The sequence below is a fragment of the Tyto alba genome, unplaced genomic scaffold (assembly GCF_018691265.1).
Source record: "Tyto alba isolate M040663 unplaced genomic scaffold, T.alba_DEE_v4.0 Super-Scaffold_20000042, whole genome shotgun sequence".
Classification (NCBI taxonomy): domain Eukaryota; kingdom Metazoa; phylum Chordata; class Aves; order Strigiformes; family Tytonidae; genus Tyto; species Tyto alba.
In genome coordinates, this window is record NW_024881293.1 from 9451188 (window position 1) to 9473625 (window position 22438).

At 43.2% G+C, this 22438-nt stretch overlaps 2 protein-coding genes across 4 annotated transcripts in view; one reads left to right on the top strand and one right to left on the bottom strand.

Annotated features, from left to right (window-relative positions):
• Positions 1-9079: 9079 nt before the first annotated feature.
• On the bottom strand, positions 9080-21139 carry ERRFI1 (ERBB receptor feedback inhibitor 1). 3 transcript variants are annotated; one of them, XM_042794119.1, is made up of 4 exons: positions 20396-21139; positions 12698-12894; positions 12501-12577; positions 9080-11896 (listed from the first exon to the last, which is right to left on the bottom strand). In XM_042794119.1, exons 2-4 carry the CDS (start codon positions 12817-12819, stop codon positions 10701-10703), a joined length of 1395 nt encoding a protein of 464 aa, XP_042650053.1. In that variant the 5' UTR covers positions 12820-12894; positions 20396-21139; the 3' UTR covers positions 9080-10700. The 3 variants fall into 3 exon arrangements, with proteins under 3 accessions (XP_042650053.1, XP_032849146.1, XP_032849148.1); XM_032993255.2 differs by having other exon boundaries at positions 19794-21139; XM_032993257.2 differs by lacking the exon at positions 20396-21139 and adding an exon at positions 19286-19316.
• SLC45A1 (solute carrier family 45 member 1) overlaps positions 19300-22438 on the top strand; it is a 73285-nt gene continuing 70146 nt past the window's right edge. The window contains exon 1 of the mRNA XM_032993252.2: positions 19300-19340. The gene's annotated coding sequence lies outside the window, so the exon portion shown is untranslated. The remainder of the gene's footprint in view (positions 19341-22438) is intronic.

A 22438-nucleotide genomic window follows, 5' to 3' on the forward strand; every position in this document is an offset into this window, starting at 1 on the left:
ACTCAGTCTCTTTAGCAGCTCTAGAGCCTCTATGCTTTCTAAAAACTGTTCTGTGTGCTAGAAGGCATCACTGACTGAGAGGCAAGCTTTTATGCTTGGGCTTGTTCTTTTGCTTCATACAACAGCTTCTAATTATATCTTTTGTAAAACCTTAAGTAATTCCTATGTAGGGTTTACAGCCCTTTGAGTCTTGTAGATTCTTATGTACCTTTAACAATTTAATTCAAGGCCATTCCACTAATGGTAGAAGGAAGAAGTAAAGTTGTCTGAGAATCTCATGCAAGTACTTGTATTCTGAAGAGGAGACATGTCTAGAGAGACTTGTGTAACAATGGTGACACTGAAGTTTTTCTCAGTTCCTGAAGTTGCCCAGCAGAACGAGGGATATAATGATTTTCTGAACAAATCTTTCTGATTTCTAAATATTGATGGTTTAACTATTTTTACAGTTTACACGGGCAACAACTCTGAGCCACAGCCAGAACTTGCCTGCAGTTCAGGTGCGTACTCAGTTCAGTAACAGGTCTAAAGCCTGCTACCACCCTCTCCTCATTGATTGGTTATGGTAGAATTTCCTTTGGGATTCCCACTGTTACTTGCAATCTTGTAGAGCTGCTGTTCTGAATTAAAGGGATCCCCTGAATGCAAATGGGAGTGTTTCTGCAGGTGCTTCTTCAATGAAAATTTTGTCTGCTGTGTGTTGAACAGAGGATTTCGTCTGCTATTAACACTGCAGTTTGACTATAGCCCCAGATATTTAAAGAGCTTTATTTCTCATCAGAGTATAAATTTGAAGTGGAATTTTGTGACTTACTCCTTCCAGTCTAGTAGCAAATTGAATTTTCCTTAATTCTGCATTTTTATTTGCTCTTCAAGACTCACTGAAAAGAGAATTCCTTTCTTTCTAAAGCATCAGTGAAGTTCTCCATTGATAGTTGTCCAAATCAGTCAGTCTTCTGACCAGGAATGCCCAGAGTCAATTTTCAGGTTTTTGATAAGAACTTTTAAGTTACGTGCATTACAGCACCACATGCTTGAGACAGACTGCTTTCTACTTCAGGACACCCAAATTATTGGCCTAAATTTGCTGCCTGTTCCTAAAAATTAACATTTTCTTGCCTGGTGAGCATCATTCCTTCAAACAGCTTGGAAACAGTTTTCTCCAGGACTGAGCAGCAGCTGTGGGCAGTGAGAGCCCATCATGGCCCTGACCAGCCTCACCTGGGCCCTCACAGCACCTTCCACCTGTGGCCCAGGAGCTCCATATAAGCTGAGGCTTGGGCCTAGGGCTGGTTTTTGGTGACTCTGACTTGCTGAGGGTGCTTCCTGGTTTGATGTTGGACCTGCCTCTGTTTCAGCACTGCTGGATGATCCATCTCTGGCCTGCTGGCTGCAGCTGTTGCTTTCCCAGGACCTCCTCAGCTCTCCTTGCTCAGGTGCGCTGTGGCTGTGCCCTTGATGTAGGGTGCTGCCCTGGCTGGCATTGCTGTTCTTTTTGGCTTTGTCTGCTGTTGTGGAGTAGCTACTGTTGTTGTTCCCTGCCAGTCAGTAGTGTTGTGTTTGCTCTTTGAGAATTCCTGATTTGGTGATGGGCAGTACAGTGTTGTTTGCTGTTTCTAAAGCTGGCAACAAGGATACTTTCTGCTCTGTAGTTTATTTGGAAGCACTTTAGCTCATAAAGTCTCTGTTCATGGATTTTGCTTCTAAAATGTAGGAATTTCTGAACTGATCTACTCTTATGAAGTGTTTTTCTGGCAAGGTTTTTGTAGTTGGAGTTCATCTTTAAACTAGGTGTTTGGTTTCTCTGTGCTGTTAAGTTTCAAGGAGTTATTTTAGGAGACTGGTCTCTATGTAGTTTCAAAACCACTTTTTAAATTGCATGCGTTGCACTGTAAGTGCTGTCAAGTCTGGGAGCTGCCTACTTTTGTATGTTAAACATTTCCAAGTTATAATGAGTTCTCCTAAGAAAGCATTGCTTACTTCCACATATGTGCAGCTCTAGTCTCAGACTCTTTTTTCTGCATTATTTTGTATGTTAATTGGAAAAAGCCCGCTCACACTGAAGTCACTAGCTAGGCCAGACAGTGACTGGCAGATAGGAAGCAAGCTGCCTTGAGCAGCGATGAATCTGACCACTCATGGGCACAGCACTGTCATTTGCATTTTTAACAGAAAATCTGCTGCTGTGTGTGCAACTGCCGTTTCTGAGAGAACTGGCAACAGAAAAGGCATTTACCTGTGCTAACTTCTCTCGTTGCCACATCTGACGTGTTAGCCGGTTGCTCTTCCGATGTGTTTTGCAAAGGAGTACCTTCCCTTCCATTTGGTTGTGCAGCAGGGAAATGAGTGCTTGTACTGGGAAACTCTAGGAATAATACAGCTCTAGGGTCTTGGGTGGGTTTACAAAGACATGGGCTTTGCTGTCAGCGAGCAGAAATAAGAGGTGGAGTTTTTTCTCCCCCCACTCCTCGGAGAACTACAGAGCAGTCACATCCCTAACGTAATTAAAAAAAAAAAAAAAAAAAGGCGAGTTACTGCCAAGCCCCGAGGGCGGCCTACCCTACCCCGGTGCCGGCGCGGAGCGAACCGGCAGCGCCCGCGCGCCCCCGCGCGGGCCCCGCGCGCTCCCCCCCGCCCGCCCGCGGTGGGGGCCGCGCTCCCGCTGCGGCGGCGCTGAGCGGAGCCGGCGGGCTTGGGCCTCGCTGGCTCTGGGCGGAAGACCAGCTGCGCAGAGCCCGTCATGGGGGATAGGCAGCCTCGCCGAATTCTCGGGGCTATAGCCAGCAAGGCTGTCTGCATCCTGTCACATTGCTTGCGAAAACCAGGGTTCTGTATTTGTGTTGCACTGGTCACTCCCTCGTGCATGACTGAATGGCCTGATGTAAATCTCGGGCGCGAAATTGTAAACTGGACTCCTTTTAAAACAGCTGCCTGCCTTATTGTGCTGCTCCAGGGCATGTGATAGCATCCTGTCTTATCACGAAGACTACTTTTGATTGAGTTGGTCTGATTAAGCTCAGATGACAGGAGAAGTGTGGCCTGGGAGAAGCAGTATGTCCAGAGCACCCTGCAGTGGCCTGTTTAGTTATTAGCAGCCTGAGAGGCTGAGCAATCTTGAGCTAATGCCTGTGCACCATCTTGTGTTACCTAGAGCTAGGACTGGGCTGCTGCCTGTGCCTTCTGTCTCAGTGGAGTGGTAGTCTGCTCCTCCAGTGGAAAGGCTGCTTGGGGAGTGATGGGGTCCTTGGCTATTCCCACAGAGCAATACTAATGTGCATTGCATCCAGGACAGGGCATCACATGACTGATAAAACCTATGGAAGAAAATGGCCTAACATGGTCTTCTCACCCTTAAAAACATGTATGTTTAGACTGTTGGTCTTTAACAAAACACTAGCATTAAACCATTTAACTTGAAGCTAGGAGCTAAACAGCTCATCCTTCAGGCTTTCATCTTCAGAGCCTCATGACAGTTCTTTATCAGCCTCTGTATAAGGCAGGAGATCACTGGGACTTGCCTCACTGCCGTGCATTTTTAAGTGTGTTGTCTTGGACAGGACTGGCTGGCTGTCCCTGTGGCTTTCAATGAAGGGACTGCTTCAGTTCACTTTTTTTTTTTTCGGCATGAGAAGATACTCTCTGAAAAGACCGCTCTCCCTCCTGCCAGCAAGAGCAGTTCAGGCTATTTTAATCCCATGAGCACCAGAATGTGTCAGGGTGTGCGCTGTAATCTCATCTCCGCCCTGAGTTGTTAGATACCTTTGCGTTGCCACGTGCCTATCACTGTGCTGGAGCAATGTCAATTCTGCATCATAAGAGCACAATCTCAATTCAAATTGCTTAAGCTCTAAGTACAGGGGTGTGCAACCAGGATGCAGGAAAACTTTTCTTGAATAACTTGTCAGCATATGATAGATGACAAATGAAGTCACCAAGTGCAACCTAATATGGTTTGAGTCTTGGGTTTCCTCTGGACCTTGCTTAACAGCCAGTAAATGACAACATGGTGATTGCAAGGCCATGAGGTCCACTTGCTGTTTGCTTGTGTCTCCCTTGCGCCTTGCCATGCAGCAGTTGGACTCAATGTGACATGAACTGATGTGGTTCTTAGTGTAAACTTCACCAAAGCTGGTAAATTCCCTGAGAGATTTATACCTAAAGACTGCTAAGTGCTGCTTGTATGTTCCAGTTGCCTTCCAGAAGGGCCCTCAGTAGTGCTGACCCTGTCATTGAAATTGTTGTGAGCATAATAAACGCATTAATAAAGGTAAAATAAATATTTTAGGTAACAGGAACATGCTTCTGTCACCTGGGTAGGTGGCGAGCAGGAGATAATTTTTCTGGGTCAAGTCTGATGATCCTATGCTTGTTCCAGAGACACTGTGTGTGGAGGGCCTCTTAGTATTTTGTCACAAAGGATCAATGTGCAGTGGTTAGCATCCGCAAGCAGATTCAGGGTGGTGATGGTGGGATAATCTGGCATGTTTTTTTTTTTCTCTGGTGTTTCGTGGCAATATATTTGCACTATTCTTCCTTTGTGGCTTTCACATGCTAACAATTTGTGGGCGACAGTTTTAATCTTCAGCAAGAAGCTGCAGGTTTTAAACACAGAAGCATCTCTTCCTCTGAATCACTTTGTAAGGAAATGAATAGCAGTAATGGTTCCCATGTTTCAGTGGCATGCCACTTAAAATTTCGAATAGCTAACACCTTTTCCAAAATTAACCGCAACTGGGATCAAGGTGCACACCAATATATAAATAATATAGCAACAGTCTATGAGCAATCACGGGTGTGGCTTCTATATATGATTCAGAAAAAATAATGAGCTGTGTGGATGAAAATAGGTATTTGGGCGGCGATTATGCAAGGCCTGAATTACAACGCAGGATGGGTGGGGGTAACACCTCTTTCAGCTTACAAATGCTAATCACAAGCTCAGCAGACAGAAATCTCTGCAGTGCTATTTAACAAATATTAATAAGTATAATTAAACTTTGTGTGCTAGATTTTCAGTGCCAAGGAGCTATGCGAAACAGAAAATTTGCTATATGTTTTCAGTTTAAAATTAATATAACCTGCTTTGGAAAGCAAGTTATCAAGAAAATAAAAGGTTAGGCTACTTTAAAAAATAAAAAAAAAATTAAAAGTTTACTCCGAGAACATTCAACATACACACAGAAAAAAATCAATAGGTTACCTAGCTGCAGAGACCCTACAGGCAGATAAAATGATGCATCTTGTTACCTCCATCTCAAATTTCCTTCTTGACAGTAATCTAGAGAGTATATATTTAACATACAGCTTGTAATACTATTAAAAGTGTTTATAAGGGCCACGGTCTATAATCATGAGTTTGAAGGGTGGGAATTCCACTGTGACTGATCTGGTCATCATCTTAACCCTGAATTCCTGACAAGATGCGGTTTGAACACCATCAGCAACTACTCCCTACTGTAATAACTGGCCTTGCAAAATTAGTCTTTGTCCTGGACTGGATGGATGCTTTCCTTTATCATGTCAAACCTACCACTTCACTCAGACTGTTTAAAAACAAAACCAAGGCTGCAGCAGAAGGAAATGCAATCTCAGTGAGAGCTCTTCTGCAGTTTCAGTGCAGTAACAATTGTGCCTATTTCAGGCTGGGAGTGAATGGAAAACTAATAATGACAGCAACAACAACGATCAGTAATTTTAAATGACTGCAGAATTTAATTATGTTGTCAATCAGCATGCTTCCAAATCAGGTTTATTTGCTGTTTTGATTTATGATGTAAGAGAAATTGACAATTGAGAGGTTTATAAATGACCTCCCACTACAGCTGTGTGTTATTTCCTGGCAGTATCTGTTTAAGAGCAAGTTAAGGTGATAGAGAAGTCAAACTAATGGTTTTCTCAAGTTACCAGGTACTAACACAGCCCCTTCCTTTCAGGAAAGGGTATATTGAGGCAAACATCCTGTCCTTTAGTTACCAGCTAGACTTGGCTCCTCTGGGTTGATTACTAGTCTGAAACTCACCAAGTGAGGGGTGTTTTGCCAACATCAGAGCAGCCAAGCCACACTAGGCAACAGTGACCCTTACAAAGCATTGATATGACTGATGCTTCTTGCTGCCATTGATTACTTAGAGGTTACCCCACACCACCAACCCTTCTTCCCCCTTTCTCACCAACTTTGCTGCCAGCCATGTCTGCTCAATGATCATGGGCTCATCGTAGGACTGCTCTGGATCCAGCCATCTGTTGTTTGTTGCGGTACAACTCCTTTTGCCCCAGCACAGCTGCCTCCTGGGTCCCATGGGTCCTCACTATCATGGCTGGGTGATCACAGTAGGACTACTGAGGCAAGAAAGAGACTGCTGGGAGGGTGTAAGCAGTATGTGTAGCCCACTTCTTGAATCAGGAGGCTGTGGGAAGCATTGCCTTTCCTTCGATGCACATCTTTCTTCCTTGACTCTTCAGACTTCAGTGTATGAAGTCATAACTGCTTTGAAGTGTGATTATTCCAGTCAAATCTATCTGGCAAGGGGCTTTCTCCTCAGAGGCAAGCTGTCAGGCCTTGCACAGGTGAGCCCAAGCTCTAAATATTCAAACATGTAATCAGGCCATTGCAAAAGCATGTTGTGTCCTGACAAGTCTTATCATGTGCTAGGGAATGAGCGGAGAAGTATCTTCCAGCCAGAACTTGCAAAGCTTCTCCCATAGCTCTACAGCCTTAATTACTCACTTGGAAAACGGAATACAATTTTTGGATCGTGCAAACTTTGTCCCCCAAAGCACAGGAATCTGGTGTCTAAGAATATACAAGCAATGCTTCCACCTGCCTTTGTCAGTGATCCCCTTACCATCACTAAGAGAAAACTGAGCTGTGGACCAAGTCCTTAGTGAAATCTTTTTAATTTTGGATTCTTAAAGGGAAAATGGCCAAGTTAATTAATTTATATGCATGTCTTACAGTATTTACTTTCCTCACACTGAAGAGGCACGTGAGCTCTGTAACCTGCTTGAATGCCTTGCTCATAGCTAAGCAGTTCCAGTCACTATTTTCAATTCGGGTTCAGTCTGTTCTATTTCAGTTACAGTTGCCCTAAGCTTACGTTCATCATTACACTTCTGGAATGAGATTTAACACTGTGCTGTTATTCTGTTGACACACAGTAGGAAAGATAGCATCATTACAGAGTAATTTTTATTTTTTAATACTCGGGACTGAGTAGACTATCAATACTTTCAGGAATGGAGTATGCAATTGTCTTTTTTTTTTTTTTCCCCTCTAGGAGGAGAAAACTATAATGGAGGTTAGGTTAAAAGTCTTACGCATTTCTGGAATTTCAGAAAAAGGTTATGTAAGACCATTCAAAAGCACAAGTTTTATAAGGTTTTTAAGCTTTTCAGCACTATGAGAATAGTTTATACTGAGAAGTAGATCTTATTCTGAGGAAGTGAAAAAAGTCTTGCTGCCACATTAGTAGAAAAGGTCTTAGCCCAATGACTAGGGAACTTCTACTGCTGACAAAAGTGAAAATAAGTGCTGGGGTACAGGACTGGGGAAATTGTAACAAATACCCCATTTTATACCAAAGACGTGTTCGGCTTTAGTCACTTTAGAAGTCTCTTTGGCTTGCCTTGTGCAAATACTAAGCAATAACATCAGGCTGGTGTGAAATGCAATGAGTTAGGACAGAAAGCTTATCCCATCACTGTATTCACAAAGCAAAGGGTGACTGAGACCTGGCAGCAAGTGTTGATGGCTCAGACTCGGTTTTACTTCATCCAAATGCAGTCCCTTATGCATCTAGTAACACAGAATGCCTGAGCTAGCCTCCCTGTCAAGAGGGGTTCATTTTTCAGTGTTACACACTAGCCATGTAGCTTTTCCCCAAATGCTTTAAGCCAAAACAATCTCACTGAAGGCTGGGAAGATGCTTAATACAGAGTATCTGGATGGGGAAGCTTTTTTCTTTTTCCCACTGAAGAGTGGCTTTCCTCCTAATTTGAGAGTAAATGCTGTTAAGGGCAGAACTGAGATGAGGTCTTTGGGAATTCAAGCACTTTCAGGTAAGGGGAGCAGTGCATACAATGAACCTAGGCTAAAACCAGGGGTGCCAAGTATCAGGAATGGAGTGGGACCCAGAGGCAAAAACTAGAAGAGATTTGCAGGGCAGTTGCTTGGTTTTAGACTGTGTTCTACTGAAATGACAACTACCAAGTCTGTATGAAGTCTCACTATTGACAAGGAACGAGCTGCGTCTTGGCAGTGTTGATCTGTTTGCTGCAGCAGTGATTGTGTAACTGAGAAGGTATGTTCTTTCAGGGTCCTAGGGTTAAAGCTGCTCAGATAAAAGGGGAAGGTGGCAAGTACCAATTTGACTTCTTCCATCTTAAAAAAATCTAGGGAGTGGAGGGGAAGCAGAGCTTTCAGTAGAATGAATATTATAGTCAACAGTCTTGCACAGGATTAGATAACTTGTTTATATTTTGGAGGCCAATCTGCATGGGTTCTTACCAGTGTTATGGCACAGGAGTAGGTTTTTTAAGCACCTACATAAATGAAGTTTAGTAATCTCCCCAACTATAAAAGCCAAGTAATTAAGCATTACTGAAAAACTACATCTGAGATGTTTTCCATAGAGTATAATTCCAAGGATGGTAACTTGCCTTATCCCAAAATAAGCTCATTCACTGAAAATGTGAAGACTTCAGACTGCCAGATCAAGGTAAGTATTTATCTGCATACACGACTAAAAGAACAAAGTTATGTGATGCTTCATATCTTCAGTAACCTTACCCATAGCTCACATACTACAGTTAAATATACTTTCTTCGTGATGAGTATTTGCAATTTCTTTCTCCTCTTGAGAAGGAAAAAAAAATTACCATGCTATGCTCCACCTTTTTTTATCCTCAAAATATGAGTTGCCCTTTTCAGTCACCCTTAACGTTCAATTTAGTTCTTTTTTAACAGGTGAGAAATTGAAGCAGAAACACTGCTGCCCTCTCTTTTTTGTATGACGGTGCTTAGCATGCTATGGGTGACTCTAAAGTAACAAAGGTTATTAATAATGATAGGCCAAATAACTTAATCTTACAGGATGTTTTATTGCCAGCACAAAACTAAAGACACCATGCTATCAGGTAGTAAGGAGAAATTGAAATTAAGGCTGTGCAATTTAAGTTACTGAATACTTCTGCAGAAATCTTGATTTTAATTAAATGCAAGCTGAATTCAACATTTGCTGCATACTTAACATTATTCACCTTGAACTTTCCAGTAAATGCAGAAATGCACAATTGAAAACACTATTCAATAAAGCAAAAACCAAAATGTATCATAAATAAGTATTTCATAACTTTATTAAACTCAAGACATGACAATATTCAAAATAAAAAGTGAATTATTTTTTATTCAATACTGTACACGATGCAGAAATATCAGTGCATTTCTATAGCATGTATTTCACCTTCATTTAGTTTGTACTAAAACAAATAAAAAGTAAGCTTTAAAATAGCTCAAACATCTCATTCAGCAGTTTAAACTGTAAACAGCTTGTTTATTTCTGTTAGGAGGAACATACTCATCTTCTGTACCTCCGTTAACGAGCACCCTTTCTCTTGTGCTTATCTGTAAGAGGATAAATGTAATCAAAATGAGCATGAGAAACTGCTAATGCACAAGTGTGGCACCTCAGTGAACTTTAGTGGATTGCAGAGGCACTATGAGGAAAAATTAAACAGCAAGAAGCAGCATCTGAAGCAGCAAGAGATGGGACTGACACTGTTCATAAATGGAATTGTGTTTTTTCCTCATACCCTCCTCCTCTCTTAAAATACTGAACAGAAACCAAAACACAAGACCAGCTTGTGCTGTGTTTCTGTATTTAATACAGTCAGAATTTCAGATGCTAAGTGAGCACATAGTTGTTACTGCCTACCTAATAGCAATTGTATAGCTGCTCATATCCTCTGCTGCTTTCAAGACACTTTCATGTGTTTCTCGGACCCAGCAGGAAAAGAGCAGCAGCAGAGGCTTAGCAATAGCTGGTCCAAGTCTCTCCGAGGAAAAACTGCAAAACAGAGCCAAGTGTGTCTAGCAACTGAAAGAAATCACAAAACCTAACTCACTTTAAAAGTCTATTAGTGTCAAATTAAGTTGTAAAATAGATTAATCATCCGAAACGCACTTCCAATATGCTTGGCAAGTCTTGATGTGGATATCAGATCCTGCAGTTACCTTATTAGCAGGTTGGTATAGCCTAGTTAAAGAGGATAGAGTCTGTTCTCAACATATTTACTGTGTGAAAGAAACTTTGGAAATGCCTGATGTAAAAACTGTACTGTATCATCTGCTCTGTCAGCTTTAGAAGTGACTCGTAAGCAAAGCTAGATTTATTTTCTTTTTTTTGATAAAGTGACTACCAAATACGTTCATCTAGGTAGCATATAACTGGCCGACTGTGACTACTGTCCCTCTGTATGTTTCCATGGAACCTGTGTAGGTTTTCAGCTATACATACAGAGACAAAAAACAGTCTTAAGAAACATATCAGAGATATGCAGCATAAGAGGACTTTACCATCCACTTTCCAGTTCTCAGAGGACAAACTGGTCCTACTTCATTATCTGAGAACCTTAAGAACCTTGTAGCATGATAAATCTCAGCTCCATCCTGAACAACTGAACTGAGACTGTGGTCCCACAGACTACGGAGAAACCACATAAGACAGGTGTTTTCGTTTCAGATGACCAGCTATATCCACTCTAGGTTTTGTGTCCAGTTTTGCTGGGGCTGAAGTGGCTGTGCAGTCACCAGACCAGGACTGAACCTCTGTGTTAGAGCTACTTTCTTCTGCTTCTCTGAAGAATTTCTCATACTTATCCAAATATGGAGGCCTTTCAGGCAGCAGATAGTAGTGCGTTGAACTGGCTTTCTTACCATTTTCAATAATTGGAAGAATGCAAGGGACCCTGTTGGAAGATCCTTCACTATTTTGTCTTTGTAGAGCTTTGCTGCTGACATACTTAGGATCAGGTGCAAAACTCTGGGTGGGAGGCATAACCCCATTGAGGTACGATGGCAGGCTTTTGGGACTTGGTGTACGGGAATTGCTGCGTGACAAAGGTTCTCTTGGGGGCACTTTTGGAGGCCTGTCTTCATCACTGTATGCACTAGAAGCAACTTCTGCTGACCACCTTCTGTAATCCGGTTTGAGAGCCCTTGGGGGTATGGGAACCCTTGGTGGAATCTCTGGTTTATCTTCATCAGAGTTTGGAGAAGACCTGTTTAAGTGTCCAGATAGTCTTACTATTGGTTTATTAAGAGATCCAGCTGGCCCAGAATGGGACCTTCGCAAGCGTCGATGCAGCTGCTGTGGAGGAGGATAAATACTGGATATGTATCCACTTAGGCTTTGTGTAGGGTTGGCATCTTCTGGTTTTGGTCCTGTTGGAGTATCAAAGTATGCATAGTTGATTCGTCCACAGCCCCTAAAGCTCCGCCGGCTTGGAGCACTGGATTTAAAAGGAGGAAGTTCATAATCCTCCAACAAGAAGTCAGTATCTGAACCAGTCAGGAATTCCACCTCTCTGTCAACCTCATCTGGAGTAAGGTCTTCAGAAATAGGCAGAGGGGGTAGTGGCCTGGAGCTACGGTCATTGGAAGATGCAGACAGAAATTGAATTTGCCCACTTTTTATTGGCATGTGAGGAGGTGTTTCATCAGAAACACAGTCCATGGTTAGTGACAGTTTACTAAAGCCAGGAACAAGATGGTCTTCATATCTTGATATCAGCTGTTCATTTTTGGGACTTACAGGTGAACTGGATTTCTGAGATGGGACTTGGATGCAACTTTCAGCAAAGCTGTGGTCATTCGTAGAAGCATGGCTGGAAGAATGCCCTGAAAAGATGAGAAAGTCTTAGAAATGCTTTTCTGAGTAACAGTCTAGTGCATGACTTTGTCACTGCATATTTAACTATTTAATTCCTTCTAATGCAACAATAAGTAATGTCTGCTTAATGACTCCAGTAGCAAAATGTAGCTGTTTATAGCTCTTTTTTGGTTGTGGATTTATGTGTTTAGTTAAGAGAGCAGCTGATTACCTTGTTTGTTTAGGCCAGTGCTCCAGTTAAATGAGGTAGCTCAAGAGACTTCAAGCATAAGCAACAGCGCAGAGCTATAGCTATGAAGATTCCAGCAAAGGATTATGACAGAACAAGTGCTATTTTACTAAATGGCTTTTCTGTCAGAAGTGTAATGGCAACTTGGAGGCCTCCAAGTACAAGGAAAAGGGTTTTTGTTTAACTTGATCATGTTTAGTTTTTTGTTGCTGTTGGGCTTGAATAGTAGTATTTTCTTGAAATGTTTCCATTCTGTCACCAGAGGGCAGCCTTATATCCAGAATGAGAAAGAATTTACTGTCTTGGTGAAGACTTTTTTTTTTTTTTTCCAAGACAAATCCATTACACTACCTAAATATAAGTGGGTTAGTCTTTATACTTACCAATGGATGGTAAATGTTGCTCTGTTGAGGGATTCAAATTATATGCCATTGCTATAGGGTCCACATTAAAGAAAGTACTAAAAAAAAAAAAAAAGCCTTCGCTGTAAATAAACCATAGGCTGGTACTGGTACAAGTATTCTTAATGCTCATCTCATATAGTTCAAGATGCAATAGATTAAATTCTAGCCTTACTCACTTTTCAAATCCAGTGTGGCTACCCCAGCAGGTTTTCAGACTCCCCATGCCTTGACCAGTGTGAAGAAATCCAGTTTTTAATGGGACTCTCATCTCCTGAGCAGCAACTCCTGCAGTTGACATTCTATACTGCTCTCAGGTTATGTCTTATGGCCCTAGAAATCCAGTCCTCAACAGGTTTCCTGCAGTTTTCATTCCCTTTGAAAGAAAGGATATAAATATCAGAAATGCAAACCTGAAGAGTTCATCTCATCTGAAATGTCAGTATTTCAAGGAATTAAATAGCTCTGTAGAAAGGCCTTCTGTCCTAATACTTGCCATGAGGAAAACTTTACCAAACTTGTTACTTTGTCTGACTGCAAAACTAAAGTACAAAATAGGTAAGTTCTCTTACAGAATTAAACTGGAGAGAAAAAAAAGAAAAATATGCTTAGTAAAGTTATTGATATATGGCACCTGTGCATCAACAACTTCAGTTCTTGTACATAAACTGCTAATTATTCAGGCAAAGGAAGTTTTCCAGAACAATCTCTTTAACTATCTAGTAGACATGTATCTTTAGGTGTATCTTTTTGCTAATGAGTATATGGTTTCCAGTATAGACAACATATAACAGCCTATTCTGGTTTTAAGTATTACCTTCAATAGCCTAACAAATGGCCTTTGCGCCAATAAACAGAAGACTACTTAAATCAGAATTCAAAAACTTCTTTTATATAAAGAAGTCTATTATTAACAAACTTAAGCATTAAGGTACTTTAGAGCAGTCTAAAACTTTTGGCTATTTCAAACAAATGGGAAATCTAGTGATTTGAAATAATCTCATCTTACTCTCCTGCTGTATTCAGATTTATTTTGAATGCATGAACAATGCTTTATCTGGCACATTTACAACTGAAAAAATGTGTTGGCGATTGCTTTTGAATAAGTGATCATAGTCTAAGGAACAAGCTGAGTCACAGGGTTTTGTTTAGGAAAATCAGAATGGATTATGGAGGGGGAGGGAGGGAAGAGAAGAGACACAGGGTGTAAAAGTAGGCAACATTCTGAAGGCAGGAGAAATAAAGTCCAAGATTATAAACAGAGAAATTCTCTGGGTCTGTGCTTCATCTACACAAACATCCTAAATTCAGGAAGTACTACATGATGTTATATGGCTGTTAAACAAAAAACATAACAAAAACCACCAAAACCCCCCACCCAAACCAGATAATTTTGTGTCACCTTTGAGAATCAATAACACGACCAGTTTCTTAACATGACCTTCCTTCCCCCTCCCCTGAAAGAAAAAATTCCATCTAAAGAAAAGTCAACCAACAGCTGAGGGCCAGCTACATCAGTGCAGTATACACGTCAAGAAAACCCCCTTCACAGTATTGGTACTGCAAGAAAATGAGATAGAGAAACAAGGCATAGCTTATACTTATGGTAAATCTGTTCAAAAATGAGCATGTGTAATCTTCCTTTTCCTTTAAGAAAAAAAATCCATTATACTTATTTGCAACATGGGGGATAGGCAGACTCCTAAACAGGGCTGTAATCCAGGTGCCCCGGGATTAATTTGCAATCTAATACCATTTGCCTTTTATAAGCAATCGTTTGAGAAAGAACAACTCTGCTGTGCTTTTCCAAATTTGAATCAGGTCCAGTATTGATCATCCAAGCAAACAGTATATGCAAAATAGCTTCTGACTTGTATGTTTATAATGTGCAAGACCTAATCACATTCTCTTCAAGAGTGTGATGGTTGTCTCGATCATAACTACCAGTAATCACCCTTATGTAAACTAAAGTGGGATTTTTTTTATTCACTACCTGATATCCAGTGCATTTTAGCCAGGCATTTCAGAAGAACTCTAGACAGGAGGCTATTAGCTTTAATAAAAATGAACAAGGGCCAAACTCAGTGTTCTGTTTCCTGAAACAGAGCATTAGTCTTAGTCCTACTCACTTCTTCAGCCTTCCCAGTTTTATTAAAGACTATGTTCTGCCTTTTCAGACAATGTCCTTAAAAGCTAACTTGACCCTGGCAATTTTTGCATTACACAGTCAAGCTGGACTCTTCCCAATAATGGGAACTGCAGATTTTCATAGTAAAGTTAAATATAAACATACAGCCCCAGAAAGCAGTAACATAGTTCTGATTAACAAATGAGTTTAAAATATCTAGTGATTCTGTAACAGCAGTTCTTCCTTCCAGTTCTGTAAGTGCAAGCAGAACTATTGTCTGTGGGGATAACAGAAGACTGGAGAAATCCTTTTGTCAAAGCGACTTAAGCAGCACAGTACAAGTGTAACACCAATTCTAAAATTACTTTCTATTAACACAATTTGCAAATAAAACATCACATCAGTTCACACTGTATTAAGCAGTGATTTTTTTTGTGCCTCACAGATCCTATCCTATTAGAAATGAATCTGCAAAAGAGATGAAGGTGAATGAATTAGTGAACTTAAGGCTAATACATATGAAGGAGTTTGCCCTTCCATTTTAGTATTTTTTGAAGTCAAATGCAAGTCACAAGTTGAAAAATCACTGATACAGAACACTGATTAGTCAGCAAATAATAGTACTCCACCTCAGCGTGCATACAAGATCTGACAACACCATGACCGAGACATTGATTATGATATAAAAAAAATGAAATGGGGGGGGGTGGGTGGTGTGGTGGTGTGTGTGTGTGACAGCAGCATTGCTGTAGTTTGAGAGCACATGTAATGTTCTTGCTATGATAACATACAACCCTCACAGGGCTAGTTAAGAAGCCCAACCTCCATCAGATCCCATGCCAAAACCATTGCTAGTACTGTGTCAGCTTTCTGAATGCTGTCTAAATCTAAGCTCTCAGGACTGATAGTTGCACAATTGCCTCTCTGAAATACCTCTGGAATGCTAAACTCAACTGCTGAAATGGACTTAAATATTTACATATGCTAGGAAAAGGTAATTTTCACTTGTTTCAATCAAATCTATTTTTTAAAAATAAAGCACAGACTAATTTTGCAGCCATACAACTTGCTTTCTTCTAACAATAACCTCTTTGTGAATTCACAGAAGGTGACTTGCCTCGACATTTCACTGGGGAGTTGTGAATGGATAGTTATGAAACTGTCCTCTATGCCTTAAGCTGGGAGTACCAAGAGAGGTAAGGCATGCTCACTGAATAACGTGGTTACTTTTTTAGCGGAGTCTAGAGAGCTCATACTTATATTTTAAAACATACATAATCTTGTTTGAAGAAACAGTATCTTAGAGGGGGCTACGAAGACATGTAATTGAGGAGTACAAACTATTTTATACAGTGTGCTTTTACTAAAGCTGAGCAGTACATATTTCATGAGACTACTATTTTTTAATAATTGACTTTAAAAAAATTTACAAAAGTTCTAACAATATAAACACCAACAGTTTCCACTCTGTTGGCCCAATTCTGCCGCCTCAAAGACTGAAAGTTCTAAACTTAACCATAAATAAACTCAAACTGCATTTGCTAAAGAAAATGGATACTATGCAGTAATGAAGCATTCTGGATCTCACAGTTGTTTGCTCATTTGCATGGAATGGGTTTCCAGTTACTCTGCTTGTCTGGCCTAGTTATGCATAGATTATGGCACTGAGAAAGATCGAAGCACTGTGAGCACTTTTGAAAATGTTACAGTTTTAGTGTTACTCAAAAGAAACTGAGTTAGGTCAAACTAAAACTATAGCTGGTAATTACTACTGGGCGGATACAAGCCAAGACAATTCAAAGGCTTGTCAGTGCATTAAGAAGCTATCAACACCATCCACTGTAAGGCAAGGTAATGTGCAAAGGAGATACTTTTTAATCATTCATGACTGCTCGTGTTAACAAATATGAATTATTCTAAATATTGAGGATGAGAGAGATATTTTTTTTTTACAAGGCCAAATATACCTTCAGACTTGAACTGATAAGTGACAAATAATAGGATGGATATGTGTAAGCTGAAAATGGTCAAATGTATTCATAAACAGTGAGGAATGTATATAGGAACACATCAGAAAATTTTTGTGAGACAAAGTTGAGTTACATAAAACATCCCAAATACACAGTTTTCAGAGGGATACATATCACTAAATATTTGTGTTATAGCAACAGTAATACTCTATTTAGAAACTAAGAAGCCTTAGTATATATTTTAGGACAACACCTATCACTGATCACATGGAGAATCTTGTTACTCTGTTCCCCACTCTTCCTGCCCCAATGCAACCAAATATTTGAGGCAAGTCAGGTTCTTAACAAAGAATACCTTTCTGGTATGCGCAATAGACCAAACCCTGCTCTACAGCGTTTCACTTAACGGGTATGGAATACAGCAATTTGCTGTACAGATTTTTGAATGCCTGCACAAATTTTGGATGGATTTTATAAAGGCAACACTCTTGACAAGCAGCTTACATACTTTGAGTAAGAAATGGGGGAAGAAAAAAAAAAAGTAAGACCTACCTACCACTTTTGGGAGGGGAAGAAATGTGGCTACCTTAAATCCACAACCTATTTTTGCTCACCTTGCCACCACATATCTTTAACAAATCTCAGAAGCAATTCACAGGAGGAGGGGCACATTTTTGCTCTACAAGTCATCCACTCCAGCTAGCTGTTCCTTATTTGACAATGTGATGTAATTTCCTCTTTTCCTTTGACTTTCTATTTAACATAAGTACCTGAGATAGTCACCCCTTTTAATATTTAAGTATTTCAGACTTATAATTGGACTTTAAAAAAACAAGATCTATTAGTATACTTTCCAGAACTCCATATACTCAAAGAAAAAAAAAAAAAAAATCCTGGTTCTCTAGTGATCATATCATCTCTTAAGTGCTTTTGTCTTTGCAACTGTATGAATGCCCAGTAACCCACACCTAGCAGACAAAGCCTTATGAGAAAATTAGTTTAAATCTATTAATTTAATAAATAATTTGATTTTATTTACTACGCACCAAACCTCCGCAGTGCAATTCAGTATTTCTCGGAGTTGCATGCTGAGGTACAGGCCTCTGATTTTTCCATTTATAGGAATGACATTATTTACAGTTATTACGTAAATGAGGCATATTCTTAGCTTTCTTTTCTACACATTCTGCCAACCAGAAATGGAACATTCTGTGGTAGAAAATTTAAGACTATGATCACTCAGTAAAGATGGATAAAAATGCTGCTCAAATAATAGGAGGTCGCAAATAAAATTAATTCTATAGGTATACCCCAGATGATTATGGGCATAAATCAACTGAATAGCAGACAATGTATTTAGATTAGAATAGTCAGATGTTGTGGAATATATTCAAAGAACTGCAGTTCATCAAGGAGTTTAAGTTCAGTTAAAATTTGGGCTACCATTTCACCGTCCTACACAGTGACTGGGAGGAACCTGTAAACTGCCAGTTGAAAACTAATAATTAAATAGCGAGACAATTGCCTTGCCTCTGCTTGTCAGATTTCAGATGCATGTTTAAGGCATGGTACTTCACCCTCCTGAAAATTTTAATGTGAATATAGCCAGCTTACATTCAGGAAATAAAAATTCCTTTATAGGTGACTCAGAGTCATAACCATAGTGTTAGACATGCTGTGATAAGTTTTAATTCTGTTTTCCACTACAGAGAAGTGGAATTGTTTTCTTCTGAAATAATTCCTGTATTGCAGAGGATGGCAGACAGAGGGTTTCACCAAGAACATATGCCCCTCTCAAAAGATAGGTTTCCATTTAAAAAAAAAAAAAAATAAAACGTTTTCCTATATAGGTAAATTGCTAAGGGAAGAAAACTGTTTGTGTATAAAGTAATATGGATGAATTGAGCAGCTTGTTTCCCTCTTTTAAAGTTTTACTAGCTTATAAATGCAATTCACAAATGCGTTTGTGATGCAGAGGCATTGTTCATCTGTCATTCCAGTATGACAAACCTTCAGGTACCCCCAAACTGACCAGAGACCTTGCCCCTACAACCTTTCCCATCCAGTTTATCAATATATAATTAAGTACTGTTATCTTTAGATCAAGCATAACAAGTTTTTTGCTTATTGCTTCAGCACTACATCACAGGGTCTTTGGTCAGTGTGCACTGGTCAGAGGAGACCACTGAAGTCTGAGTGTCATTCTGGACAGCTTGCTTTGCGTAACCAACACAGTGCATGTCCACACCAGGCACACATGCTTGACAGATGCGCTGTAAATACTCGAAGGGGACAGTGGTGTCTCCAGATTTAAACACTACAGACTGGCTATTTTAGAATATCGAGGATAAGCGTGTACTGGGGTATTAAGTCATGAAGAAATGTTTATTCTAAATTAAGCCATCCTAAATTAGAGTGTGAAGCACAGAGCCTGAGCCCACAATGCAGTCTCTGTTTATTCACAGAAGCAAGAGCAGCAGCTCGGAGACGAGTGCGAGGGAACACTGATCCTGTTTCGGGTCAGGAAGAAAACGCATGGCATGCCACGCTGATTTTCAAGAATGTGGCTACGGGCACCGCTGACACCGAGCGGGTCCCACCGAGAGGGACTTCTGCCGGCCGAGCGCTTCCGATCCCCGTGAAGGCGCGCTCCCCACCGCAACTCTCACCGCGGCAGGCTGAGCGGGCATCGCATCCGCGACATCTCCCCGCCAGACCCCGCAGGTAAGCGACGCAGCGGCGGGCCTGGGCCCCCGGTTCCCCCCGCCAGCACAAGGGCAGAAAACGCGCTCCCGCTCCTTCCCGGCGCGCCTCCCGGGCTGCGGCCCGCCGCCACCCCCCGCGCCCGCTGGCGTGGGCCGCGCCGCGCCGGGACCGCGGCTCCGCGCCAGGGGCCCGGCCATACGTGTTGCCGCAGCTCGGATGAGCCCGGGTGACCCGCAGGTGTTGCCGGCAGCCACCCCGCTCCGCGGGCTCCGGCCCCTGCTACTCTCCCCGCTGGCGGGGCCCGGGGCGCCGCCGGGCCGCGGTCGAGCCCTGCCGGGCGACTCAGGTGTGCGGCGGGCGGGAGCGGCCTCGGCAGGCCGCGGCACCGGGGGTGGGGGGGGGCGCCTTCGCCGCCATGGCAACGAGTGGCGCAGGGCGGCGGGAGGTGCCGCCGCAGGGACCATCACTCACCCTGACAGCGTCGCGCAGCTCCGCATGTCCCCGTGCGTCCGCCGACGCGACACGCATGCGCCGAGCCACGACAGTGCCCGGCCACTGCTGCGCCGCGCGCGGACGGCCGTTCTTATACCGGGGGGCGGGGCCTCCAAGGAGACCCGCCCCACCCGGCCGCGCCCCTCCGCACGTTGCGCTGTCGTCGGGAAAAGCCTTAAAGGGGCGATGGCCGCATGTGGGCTGGTAAAGGTGCTGTGGCGGTTTTCAGGCGGGCGCTGCTGGGAGGGTGCGGGCCTCGCCGTGCACGGGTGGGGGGCTGCGGCGGGCGCCTAGGCGCCGGCAGCGCTGTCCGCTCCTGCGGGCCCGTCTGCGCGAACGGCCGCCAGTGCACCCTCTGGGCAGCGCTGCCGGTGCGGCGCCGCCCCCGCGTCCCCCCCTCCCCCCGCCTCCGCGCAGGCCTGCGGGGCTGGCCGCCTCCGGGCTGAGCGAGAGGCGCGTTCGCCAAGCGAGCTGCGGCCGGGAAGTTGCCGCCCGTGGCTTGGCCCGGCGGCGTGAGCGAGGAACCGCGGCCAGCGCAGGGGTGGCGCGGCACCGCACCGCGGGAGATCGCGCTCGGTCACCTCAGAGCGGCGCGCGGAGCAGCGGGTGCCGCGGCGGCAGCGCCCGCCACGCAGAGGCTGTGAGGCGGTGCTGGTGACACCCGGCCGGCCCCGAGCTTTCCCTGCGGCGGCTGGCTTCACCGAGACACCCGGCTTGCTAGCGCTCGCCGTCCTTTCCTGCCCCGGTCATCTGCTTGCTCTCCCTGGTCAGGCACTCATATTTCCGCGGAGCTGCCCGCCCTCTCCCGCTTCAGCGTCCTTCCGTGTTTCACCGAGTCCCCGTTTCCCGGGGGATGGCGGCGGTTACTCGTTCTGCTGCCCCACGGTCTGTCTGATCCCTTTCCCGACCCTGCCGGGGTCGGCCACCCCGCCCATCTGCCGCGCAGGGCCCGCCGGCGGATCTCCCGCTCTGCTCGGGAGCCGCTTCGCCCCCACCCGCGCGAGGCTGGAGGAGCAGCCCCCGCCGCCACCAGGGGGCGCTCGCCCGCCCCGGGGCCGCTGGCGTCGCGGGCTGCCCGTCCGTTTCGGGTGAGCGAGGAGCGTGGCGGCCGCGGCTCCGCGCTCCTCTCCCTGCGTGCTGCAGCTTTGTCTGTGGGAGCAGCGGCTTCGCCCGAGCAGGGAGGTGGAGCTGCTAGTCCTTGCCCCACGCGTTTGGAGACGGAGTGTTTTGCAGTCACGGGCAACACTTGTCCTTCAGTATTGCCTGGAGGGATTGCTACTGTGAATGTAAATTTTCTTGAATTTTGTGTTGAAATAAATCCGTCTTCATGTGTAATGATCTGTTGGGCGTTTAATGTGGGTTATCATAGATTTGAGAGTGTATTTTGGGTTTAGACTTAGCATTTGTGATGGTAAAACACAGTGGTTAGAGCAGTAGGATTTCTCAGTGAAAGCAGCTGTGTAAAGACTGTTTTGTAAGCGTTTGTAGATGTTTATTACACTATAAACAATGTGACCCTGGTTTTTGATCAGTTTTGCTGTATAGGGCAATCGTTTATTTGTTGGACAAAGAAACGTCAATGTGGGACTTAAAACTCCCAGCACGGAGTTGCTAACAATAGGATTAACAAAATGTGTCCGCTGTACTCTTTGAGGTGGAATAGTTATTAACACTGCTAAGAAGGAAGAATGCTTGATTTCATTGCATGATGTGGTGCATGTCTGCAGTTGACTTCTGCTTTCTCTTTTGGGATTTCTGTTGACCTCTGGTGAAAGTCCCCCCTCTGCCCCTTGTTCTTCAGTACAGTAAGATCTCCTAGTGCATATTCGTATCTTAAGAATTGCTGTATTGCTGTACAGATGAAGGTGGTGGGAGAAGAAAGGGGAGGAATATAAACTAGGAGAGATTTTTGGTGGGTTTTTTTTATCTTTGATGTGAGAAATGATGAATAGGTCCTCTAAAGTTGGCTGAACGTGTTATGCAGATGAGAGAAAGTGAAAATAATATAAGGGGTGTGGAGGCCATCAAAAGAAAGGAGGAGAGCAGACAAGTGAAGTTTTGTGGTTTTGACAAATTAGGGTACACAGTGTTAACGGTGAGACTGCACTATGTTGTATTCTGGACACATGCTTAGAGGGGGTAGCAACTAATGATGATAGCTTACACTGCACTGTACACATTGAAAGACAAATGCCAAATGCTTTGCTGTACTTCTGTTGCCCTGGATGTGATGACTGCAGCTAATTGTTTCTGTGGATGAACTCGGTATGCAACATGAGTTATTTTAAGTTTAAATTGTCCTGATTGCACATATGCGTTGAGGAGAAAGTAGTTGTCTTTTTTTTAAAAAAAATTCTGGTATGTTTAAGTACATACTCACTGATAGTGCAGATAGCCCCAAATGTTATTATGAATGGATACACAGGACAAACTTGTTTTTACAATGCATTTCAGAGTGTTGACATAACTTCAGTACAACAAACTTATGCAGTGCCTCCATGGTGGAGCATGAGGAGTAGTAGGTCTTTGTCTTTTTAACTTGTTTGTGCCTGAGAATCTTTGGTCTGTGAAAAGGCCATTCTTGCTCTACCTGCAGATGTTACCCTGTGGCTTCTGTACTTCCA

What these genes read in the sequence shown, in the direction of transcription:
- ERRFI1 (XM_042794119.1), bottom strand. Translation starts at nt 12,819, where the DNA reads ATGTCAACTGCAGGAGTTGCTGCTCAGGAGATGAGAGTCCCATTAAAA. An exon ending in AGCCACACTGGATTTGAAAA is followed by an intron (nt 12,578 to 12,697) that starts GTGAGTAAGGCT and finishes TTTTTTTTTTAG; the next exon opens with TACTTTCTTTAATGTGGACC. An exon ending in GCAACATTTACCATCCATTG is followed by an intron (nt 11,897 to 12,500) that starts GTAAGTATAAAG and finishes TCATCTTTTCAG; the next exon opens with GGCATTCTTCCAGCCATGCT.